The following is a 10867-nucleotide window of genomic DNA, read 5'->3' as shown; positions in this document are numbered from 1 at the left end:
TCATCCTAGGAAGCATGGGGCACTCCAAATTGTTTGAGTTCATCTAATCGCTTGTTGACCAAGGTTTCTTCAAACATTTTGCTTCTGTTCATACATCGATTCTGGGATAATCAGGGTCTAGAGAAACTAACTTCTGCACCACTATTAACTCTGTTAAATTTGTGCTTCTGCTCCTATATCTCTAACAATGCCAAGATTGTCTTGTCATGTCCATCAGATACTTGACATAGTTCCAATCGCGTGTGTACGTCTTCCTTAAATGGCTTTTTTCGAAGAAGCTCAGGTAAAATATTATTCATGTGAGAACAGTGTAGGTACATTGGTACACTGCTCTGCTGCTCTAAACATTTTTGATTCTTCCATTGACAGAATGACATATATAGTATAGGTACATTGGTACAACGACATTCCCTCCAATTTATTAATTCTTGCTACGATATGTAATAGCAGTATTGTTAAAAGGTTATATGATAATCTATTTGAGAGAGACTCTAATGCATACTAATGATACATTTTTCATCTTAGGGTGTATCCATAGCATTTATCTCCATTGTAGAAAATGTTTAGGGTAGTTACATTCCTGAGTATTTAGAGATAAATAAGACGCTGCAAGATTGTTGCCTGCCAGATATAGGTTATGAACACTAGGACAATTGGATGGTAGAGGTCAGACCAGAGTATAATGAAGTTTCTAAAAAGAAAAGGAATGTGAGCTCCTACCTGTTTCATCATAAAATTCCCTTGTACTAACTGTCTTAAGTTAGTCTTGCACCGTATTCATTTTATACAATGCCTTGCGGCCTTCTCTTTTTAGGTTGGAGATAGATTTGATGTATCTTCCATCTCTCCATAGTCTGCCAACGGGTGTCGTATTTGGGGCGATGATTGGCCCTTCATAAATCTAATTATACTAGGTAAATAGTATGAAATAAGGATTTACGTTCGCCATGGTGCCATACATAATTTAGCACCGCATTTCATTATTTTTATGTAAGGTACTTCATCTTTCATGATGCGCAGACTTGAGTTGATTTACCTTCATGGGCCAAAAAAACCACATTGTTCTATTATTGAAGAATGTTATGTGAACTGAATAAACTTGTTTTCCTCTATTGCTCATTATGTTTTAATATCCACATTGAGTTGGACTCAACTCTCTTTTGCATTCTAATTTTTGTTAGAAAGGGTTACGCCTATTTTGAGATTAAACAAAGGTTTTGCACATGCTTATGTCATGTTAGTTATTTATATAGCTCATTTAGGATGAATTATTTCACTGATGAAAGTATTATCATGCTTCTTGCCTACTCTTTTTTTTTCAGTCGTAATTAGATATAACACCATTTACTGAGGCCTTTCTCTTTTCCCTTTTTTGGTAGAATTAATCGATGATGATAGGGATGACATGACAGTTTCCTGGTAAGACGACCATGCATGCCGTCCAAGAAAAGTGCCTCCCATGACTTGATGAAGCATCTGACCGAGAGCTTTCACATCGAAGACCAGACAAGGGCGGCATGCCAGCAGGAAAATTGTGAACAAAGAGAGCTGTGACGAACCCTCAGAAGAATTGATCGAAGCATACGGCAAAAAGGAACCAACAGAAAACGAAATTGGGCAGTGATTGGGATGATGAGATTGGGCTGCTACTGTATGGCAAGGAGGACGGTTTTCTGGTAACATGTACTACTTCAGGTAGATATAGATTAATCCACGTCCATTAAAAAGACTCCAGCTAAGCTGTGTGGGGGTGTATATGGGTGTATGAGCTGTAACCTAGCCACTAGCAGAAAAATCATGGACAGGGGATGTAACATGTAACGTTTGCTTTTCCTACAGCCTGATTGATTATTGCTTTTCCCGTAACCTGTATTTTTTTCGTATTGACGAGGCATTTGGGCAGCGTTTGGGGTAGGAGTGGTGAAAAAACAAACATATAAAATAAAATATGATTGCTATTGGGATGGGATTGGACAGCCACCGTACGGTGAGGAGGCTCCCCATGGGGCGCCCCAACCACTAGTTGTTCATAGCTAGCATCCACAATTCGCACGACGGAAATGAATCCAGCCCTCGCCATGTCCAGTCCATTAGATTAGTAGGTCGAAATTAGGCCCCACGGCTCGTAGTACTACTTTGCATGGCAGCGTCAAAGAGTAAGAAACCACTCTTGCTGTCAGCTGATGCTGATCTGACAAAAAGAAAATACGTTGCCAAGCCCGAGTATTATCCGACCCATCACTTTCGAGGCCTCCCTCGCTTCCCACTCTTCCTTCCGCCTCGTCCAGAGCTCCCGGATTCCAGGGGAGCAGGGTCAGAGCTTCCGGTTCCCTTCTTGGGACGACCTCTGCCTCTGCCCCTTCCGGACGGCATTGGCTCCGGAGTCGCGGCCGTCTTGGCTCCCCTGCCTCTGCCTCTTCTAGTAGAGGCCCCGTGGCTACGCTGCACCTCCTTGGTCTCTTCTCCGCTCCCATCCGTGCCGTCTTCTGGTTTCGGATGATCGACAGTAGTCTTGCGCTTGTTGGACCTTGAGTTGGCGGCGGGAGTTGCCTTCTTGGTCACCTTGTCCGGCGTCTCTGCTCCTGCAGTGAAACAATTCAGAATAATACATGATTAGATGGTGAACAAAAGAACTGTGAACGGAAAAAACGGTAGGCGCTTTATAGCAGTCTAAAACAATTCCATTGTAAACCAGCTTAAGTTCAGTTTAACCTTTTTCACACTGAAGATGGGGTAGCAGAGTGGCATCAAATTAACATCTTAGGTGCACTAAAAACACATGACTAATACATATTACATATGAAAGAAGTATCCAACATAAGTTTGACATGAAGAAGGCACAAGTGAAAAGTTATTCGAGTGAGTGAAAATAAGATCCAGAATTCCATGCATCTTAAGTGCCGATACTTTGACATAGTGGCGACAGAAGAAAGAAATTTAAAGACCAAAATGCAGAAAACGATTGAGCAATTGTTGATCTGAAAGGAAGTCAGTGGAGAACATCTCACTTTATCGATATGTTCTCCGTTCCGAAATCATTAGGACCGACATTAGAAGGAGAATACTTGAATTCAAAACAAATCAACCTGAATCGTGGCAGCGTGAACAGACCAAAACTAACGATGTCCAACAACCTACTTGCGATTTTCTTCTCCTGGCACCAGTGATTTTTGAATCCGTAACTAAGCTAAAACTTGGGCCAGCTTGTAGTGCGCTTGACAAAGTGTAGCACAAGCGGAGTAATGGGCTAGTCTTCATGGAAACCTTTGCAGCATGCAAAGGACATATTTAAATAATCTTGGGGTGTAATTGAGATGTAACAGCAGAATTTGAATTCATATGTTCCTAGATTTCTACTACAATCCCTCTGGTGCTATTTTAAGAAGTACTAATACTCTACAGGTGGAGCAGCCGACATACGTAAGGCCATGATCGTAACAGTTCCAAACTGTACAAAGAACAGATTGAAACTAAGCACAGAATAACTATTGATAAGATAACTAACTAATTTGATTGGAAATGAGAGTATGTAAAAAAAAAGTTACAAGCGAGGACTCTGTCTGCAGGACCACATACTAGGCTATATGTAAAAAGTGCCCTTCCATGTTACGACTTTTTTTTTGAAACGAGGCAAAAGCTTTGCCTGATATAGGAGAAAAGAGTTAGCCCGTTTATGAGGAAAACTGGCCGAAAAACCGTTACAACACGACACCACACACCAGCCCCGAGGTTGCGCTCCACACGGTCGACGACCAACCAGGTCGACACCACACCTCAATGCAACAGGCGGAGGCGAAAGACCGGAGCCACCGCTCCAACTACCATGCCGGCCCCAAGGCCGCGCCCCGCCTGGCCGAAGACGAACCCGCCTCCGCCGAACCACCAAAACACTCAAGAAGCCCTCCAAAGCGAGGCCCCAAGAGGCAAAGCGACACAAGAGCGCCGCCCACGCCCAATCCCGCGAGGGATCTAGGGTTTCCCCCGGAGAGCCCGGGCGGAGATCATGAGACACCCACTTCGACGACGCCTTCAAGAAGGATGCGGCGCCCATGGGCGTCACCGTCATCGGTCCTGGCCGGCCGCCAAGACAAAGCTTTCACCCAGCAAAGAGTCCCAAAATCTCGCGCCTGCCCAACAAGGACCGGCACAGACCACCACCTGCATCCGCTGGATCGCGACCCCCGGAGCAACGCACCTGTAGCCAACGGAGCACCGCCGAAGAGCATCGTGGGCGCCGCCGGAACGCCACATAGAGGGGACGCCGACCAACATCGCGGGGCTCGAGGACGAACGCCGAAGCCCGCAGACAAGAGCTCCCAGATCCGGCCGCCGCGCTGCCCACGCGGCCACCGCAGCCGCGGCACCGCCGAGGATTCCGGGGCCGCCGTCCCGTCACGCACCTCACCCAGCTCCTCCTCCAGGGACACCCCGCGCCGCCGTCCCGTCGCGCCCCTCACCAAGCTCCTCCTCCAGGCACACCTCCACCACGCTGCCAGGGGCCAAAAGCGCCGCCGCGCCAGCCGCACGCAGCCCCGCCCGCAGAACATCGCCGCGCCCGCCGCTGCACCCGCCGCCCTGAGCCGCGCCCGAGCGAGCTCCCTCTCGCCATGGACGCGGGAGGGGAAGAAACGCCCCACCGACACCTTCCTCGGGGAGCGCGCGGCTTTGCCGGCCCCCCTCCGGCGGTGGCGAGGCAAGGAAGGGAGGAAGGTGGGGGCCTGAGGTGGCGGCGGCTAGGGTTTCCCCCCTGGTCCTTTATGTTACGACTTATGAGTACGCAAAACAAACTATTAACAAGTTTGAACAGAGCTACCACTTACATGGCTGTTTTAAGCCGTACATTCAGCTAAGATTGCATCTAGTAAGCTGGATACTGCATATGCATACTGCAACATAAGCCAATTTACAAACGCACTTGCTAATTCATAATTCTTGGTTCTCAGTAGTATACATTAGCAAACGGACAATATGTGCTATCAATTCAAAGTTTTGATCATTTTTATTAGTTGCTTCTATTTGAAATTTACAACTTCCCAATTTCAAGCTGGATAAATCTCCATGCTATGACTTCTCATTCATCCTTCTAGCATTTGTTCACAGTTGCTTTGTAAATACTTGTAAATATTTAATCTTATACTACATCAAATATTTGAAATGCATCATTTTTTTTAATGATGTATGAAACTATGAATATAAATACTATATAAATTCAGAACTTAACCAGGAAAACTGGCTACAAGGATGATTATCTACAATTAATACAAGGGAAGGTGACCTCCCAAGTACCTGTTTCGTGCGTTGCATATTGCTGGCTCGTATTTGTATCATGTTCTTCTTTGCTGTATCGATGTTGAGGGAAGTAGAGGTTCTCTGAAAAAACGAGTGACAATTACCTGGTTTCAATACCTTGAGCAAGGATGATAGTATCTTTTGTAACAGATCAAACCAAAACTGGAATGATATTTACCAAACATATGTCCGGTGTAACAAATGTGTCATCGTAAAAAACTCAAAAATAATAAGCTAAATGCACACCTTGAAACAAAGCATCAGAATCCCCATCAAAAGTCTCCAGCTGAGAAAACAAACACGTATATTAGACCGTGGGAACTAATCACAGTTTGTTATTATCAAAAATAATAACAAACAGTTGAGAAAACAAACAGTTAGTCATCATAACAAACTCAAAAATAATCCATGTTATCATCAATCTAAGCAGTACAGGACATGGCAACTAATAACCAAAAAGAAAGAGGATGGGTTCACGGGGGTATATGTAAATAATGACATTTTAAATTGAGAAGGCAAACAATTTGCCTAAAAGGGTTCATGAATCGAGATTTTCAAGACATTTTTGTTTCACTGTAACCTTTAGAAAATTAATTCCTCATCATTAGCATGTGTCCATGATTGATCACCTGGCTCTTTTACTAACATGCATATGCTTTGGTTCCGTTGTTTAGGACGTGTTTAATGTTAACAGACACACCTCAACTTTAACATCACATGACCCAAAGCCATGCTGCTAATTCATTCAACATGTTTCTTTTGTTTAGCTTTAGCATCACAAATAATTATAACAAAATAAATTTCCTTAAATTTTAACATCTAAGTAACTTTAAGCAGGTAAACAGTTCTTGCATTAAAACCCATTTAGTTACCTGGTCAATCTTATCACCAACATTTGCCCTATCCACAACAATCAGAGACATCCCAACTCCACAACCCACACTGCAAAAGTGTCTGGACTTAATTCTGATTATATTATGAACAAAGGATGCGGCTAGATTCACATGTTGATTTAGTGCAATTACCTTGTAACATGCATTCCTTCAAGAATGTCAACCTTTTTAGGATTTACAGATGACCTGTGTTACATTATAATGTGACAATAACCAGTAAGAGAGGTTCAATGGTTAAAATCTACGGTTGCAAGACTTGTATTTCACATAGTACAAGCATTTTAAATAGATGTACTTTTGCGTAGGGCCATAACCAAGCTCTCCATATTCAGAATGACCCCAGCTTATGCAAGAGTCATCTGCGCCAACAGCATGGTGCATGATACCAGAAGCCATACAGCGGATGTTCCAACCGCTGAAACAAAGAAGTGATCATTTCAAAAAAAATAAGCAAAGGATAATAATATTCTAACAGTAAGGTAATAACGAGAATAGCTAAACTGACGCGTAGCTATCTATGGCACTGTTCATCACTATGGTATTCACAGTTTGCAAGGAACCTTAAATCTGTAACTGGCTTTGGATACATCCACTCATCGCCTGAATTCTTCAGCTTTCCCCACATGTAAAGCTGCCCGCGACCTAATAATCAAACCAAATGACAAACAATTAATAAAAAGAATTGTAGTTCTATATATTGCAGCACAATCAACAGTTCAACACCAGTCTGATTGACAGAGTACAAGATATAATAACAATACTATTTTCTTGTCGCATGTGGTATGAGATCTAACCAGCAGAATAAAAGCTAGGGACTACTAGATTTAATGTAGAGTGTAGACTGTAGACCCAAACACATGAAAATAGGATGAGCAAGAATCATGCCATATGTCTCCTTATGTAATCAACTGAACCCAAACCTGCTAAAGTATTTGATTTACATATCTGAAAACACATATCACTCTGGACCCACTGTCTATAGCACCCCACTTCAATGATTAGAGAGGCTCTTGTATAGCAAATTATGTGCGTGCAGTATGACGGGAAAACGAAAGTGAGAAAGAATCCTCACACGATTTTTTCATTTAAATGGAATAATTCAAGAGCAATATTATCAAAATACCCAAGTTTTCAGGTCAGATTTTCAAACAATTACCCACACAGGAGCATAACTTAAAACGCAATAACATTCAACAGCTTTCAGCTATGTTAGCTGAATGATATGGTTTTACAGGCATATGTGCGCAAACACAGAGAAATGCCAAAATATGAAACTACAGTTATGTTTGCCAGGCTTGAGGGTTGGTGCGCAACAGGCTAAAGTTCCATTACTAACTCGATAGTTCTATGCCATTTCACTTGAATTTTGAATTGTGCAATAATCTTAGCAAGACATGCAGCACAAACATAACTAAGTATCAGCTCAAGGTACAAGGTAAATTCCATACAATAGCTACCTGATCCATGTATGATAGCCAAACTATATTCTCAAAGCTGGGGTTTTCTAGTGTATTTCGTGATATAGCCCAAGCAATAAACTCCTCTAGTAATTTTATCCCAGGGTGCATGAAAAAGTAACACGTGAATCATACCACCGGCAGTGCACGCCGAACTTGCAGAACCAGCTGAGATAATGTCGTTGGGACCCAGGATATTGTTCTTTTGAAATATTTGAACAAGGCGAGGCTGCCACTCATCCTTCTGTTCATTGTGGCCCAACCTACATATTAAGAAAGTGGACAGATGAACAATGTAGGACACATCATGATTATGGTGATATGCATGAAAGGAACAAGTTACCTTCCATATCCACCAAAACCCCATCTGGTAAATAAAGGAACTATATGAGAGAATAGAAATATATATATGGGACTTAAAGCAATTATATTTAAGTATACAGAAAAGGACTATATAGAGACACCAGTAAGTCACAACAATCTAGATATAACATTGTCAAGCAAATGGCAGAGAAGGAACATACGTGTAAACAAAGCCACTTGAATCAACTGCAACTGCAACATCCAAGTATAGCAAAGGTGTTAAGATCAGTGTTAATCATGAAGGTTGAAGAAACACATTAACCAAGAAAAAGGAAGAAAGGAAAAGAACCGGTATGATTTGTTCCACATGCAACTTTAACAACAGTTTTCCCAGATAATGTAGCTACTGCCCTGGGGCGGGGCTGAGGATCATATGATAGCTTTACCGATGAAACTTTGGTGTTATACTGTAATAACATAAATCAAGTCACAAACATTGATGATAGCAAACACAGTAGGTGTGCTGTGTTACAGAGTAGCAATCAACCTCATTGTTGCTTCCATGACCAAGTTGGCCGTACTGGGGAAGGCCTGCTGTGCTGAGTAGAACAGAAGAATAAAATATTGCTTCAAAAATTGACAAGGGAACAAAAATACTAACAACAGCTAAAGCATATACTAATCGAAAAAGGTTCTCATGAAAAGATGATCATTCTTGTTATGAAAGACAAAATAGGTTGCTAATCTTTAAGTTTCAGTAAGGTCATACAGTATTGAAGAGCCCTCAACTGATGACAGCCAGACAGTAAAGTCAGCACCACAAACAGCATTAGTTGCTTCAGTCACAAGGCAGGGGGCTGGCGACACCTCAGTTCCTGCCGCAAATTAGGGAGTCAGGGATAATAAATAACAACAGTGTACGAACCGGGCCAAACGGGAAAACAAGCTGCTAGCATGGCCACATTCCCATAACATTGCCAGAACTACTCCATCGTCCGGAACAATGAAAAGTTCAGTATGCTCAAATATATGGCATAAATATGTTAAATGGTTATCACCGAAACAAGTAGAGATGTAAATCTATCAACTTGAAATGCCTGCCATACATTAACATAGATTCTAAGAATAGGTTGCAGTAACAACAATACAACATACATACACGAGATGTAGGCGACTATAATACTAATTGGCTAGTCAAGCAAATACCAGACTCAGTTGTCAAAAAGAAGTATGCTCCAAGCAGATATAGCCACAATTTATCCAAGCTCAGAATGATTTCCCAGACAACAACTGTATTTGGTGCAATAATACTTATGTCATATCAATCATAAAAAACGAAAAGTAAAGGATACCAAACCTTTCCTTAGTGATCCTGTCCCTAATTGCCCATGTTTGTTGTCACCAAATGCAAAGGACTTCCCATCGTCAGTTACGACCACCGTATGATTTCTTCCAACGCTTGCTGAAATGATGTTGTATCTGCATTCAGAAATGTGTCGAGACAACGCACAACACAATTGGATTATTCATTTCAACTGGAGAAGATGGTATATATTCATGAATTCAGCAACGCAGTACACACTTCCTGTTTAAACAGTTAAAATGCAGGAAACAGGTTCAGCGGTGCGGACGGTTTTCTTACTTTGAAAGTTCAGAAACAACGGCGGGCAGATTACGCAGGAGAGTGTCCCCATGCCCCAGCTGCCCCTTCTGCTCGAAAGAATAGCGTTAAGTAAGAGATCTAAGCAGAGAAGTAGAGCCATCGACTGACTGGTGCTAATACCTCATTTCGACCCCATGTGAAGCAACGGCCGTCAGCGCCCAACGCAACACAGTGGCAAGCCGCTGGGCAAAGTACAGGAACCCATTAGCAAAATGACCTAGCAAATTACAAATATTCCAAGATATTCAAGCATTTGCACGCACAAACTAGGCCTAGGATATTAAATGAAGAAATAAACCAGGACGTAACACCAGCACCATCTGAGACGCCGGCGCGCGGCGGGAGGAGCCTCACCGCATCCGGAGGCGACGAAGCGGATGTCCACGCCCACGAGAGGGCGCAGCCGCGCCGGGGACACCAGGTTGCCTCTGCTGCCCCGCATGACGCCCTTCACCTTCCGGCCCATGATGTCGAAGCGCGTCGTGCCGCAGTACAGCAGCTCCCTGCCCGCCGGCTTCTCCTCATCGCCCTCCGCGGAGGCGCTGGCCGGCATTCTTGCGGAGATTCCGACCGGGAAACCCTAGCTTTCTTCGGTGGGCTGAAGCGGACGACTGTTGGAGGGGATTTGGGGGAAGCGAGTGAGGAACAGAGTTTGAAAGCGAGTGAGTATAACGGAACATTTCGCGGGGCTTCATTTATGTGTCGGCTACCGGCCAACCGTAACGCCGCTGGCTTTCGCATCGGACACTTGGATGTGAAATGGTTGATAAGATGGTTTTATCTTAATCCTGCCACACGTAATCTAGATATAACAATAAAATATAATGTATATACCGGGTTGTTTTATAGTCTTATCTTTAATAACGAGACATCCTATGAGAGAGATTGTGCTAACAGATCAGGCAAAGTCTTTTTTTATCTTTCTCTTTTCTCCACCTCAGCATTTATCCTACGTGACACTGCTAAGATATCACCATTGTACATGTCCTAAGAGCACCTCCAGCCCTCTCACCCCGTTTTTTCATTCGGACTGTTTGCTGCTGCTCTTTTCATACGTGCCGCCCTGAGATCGATTCCATCTCGGTATCGAGTTGCAGCTTCAATCTACCGGTTGTTTTTATTCGCTCTGTTTAGCCCCGATCGTTATGGGGCAGAGCCACGATCGAGTCAGCCCCAAGTGCATGTGTGGGTTAATCACCAAATCAATCGCCACGCACGGATCAGGTCCGAGGCGGAGGAAGCTTTTGATCTTTTCTGATCTT

General features: G+C 43.3%; 1 protein-coding gene across 1 annotated transcript; it reads right to left on the bottom strand.

Annotated features, from left to right (window-relative positions):
* Positions 1 to 2238: 2238 nt before the first annotated feature.
* On the bottom strand, positions 2239 to 10158 carry LOC124647132 (protein RCC2-like). The gene is made up of 16 exons (XM_047187115.1): positions 9960 to 10158; positions 9726 to 9787; positions 9585 to 9652; positions 9300 to 9421; positions 8712 to 8817; positions 8490 to 8541; positions 8292 to 8409; positions 8164 to 8194; positions 7983 to 8006; positions 7778 to 7902; positions 6743 to 6824; positions 6478 to 6597; positions 6315 to 6368; positions 6162 to 6231; positions 5536 to 5575; positions 2239 to 2576 (listed from the first exon to the last, which is right to left on the bottom strand). Exons 1-16 carry the CDS (start codon positions 10156 to 10158, stop codon positions 2239 to 2241), a joined length of 1611 nt encoding a protein of 536 aa, XP_047043071.1.
* Positions 10159 to 10867: the final 709 nt, after the last annotated feature.

This window comes from Lolium rigidum, chromosome 4, assembly GCF_022539505.1.
Source record: "Lolium rigidum isolate FL_2022 chromosome 4, APGP_CSIRO_Lrig_0.1, whole genome shotgun sequence".
In the NCBI taxonomy this organism is placed as follows: Eukaryota; Viridiplantae; Streptophyta; class Magnoliopsida; order Poales; family Poaceae; genus Lolium; species Lolium rigidum.
This window is presented reverse-complemented; position numbering and strand designations above follow the sequence as displayed.

Bases quoted from the DNA above. Each gene is read 5' to 3' on its own strand.
- LOC124647132 (XM_047187115.1), bottom strand. From the start codon at position 10,158: ATGCCGGCCAGCGCCTCCGCGGAGGGCGATGAGGAGAAGCCGGCGGGC. The intron at 7,903-7,982 runs GTAACTTGTTCC...CTTAATATGTAG, and splicing joins GGTTTTGGTGGATATGGAAG to GTTGGGCCACAATGAACAGA. The intron at 6,369-6,477 runs GTACATCTATTT...AATGTAACACAG, and splicing joins GGTTATGGCCCTACGCAAAA to GTCATCTGTAAATCCTAAAA.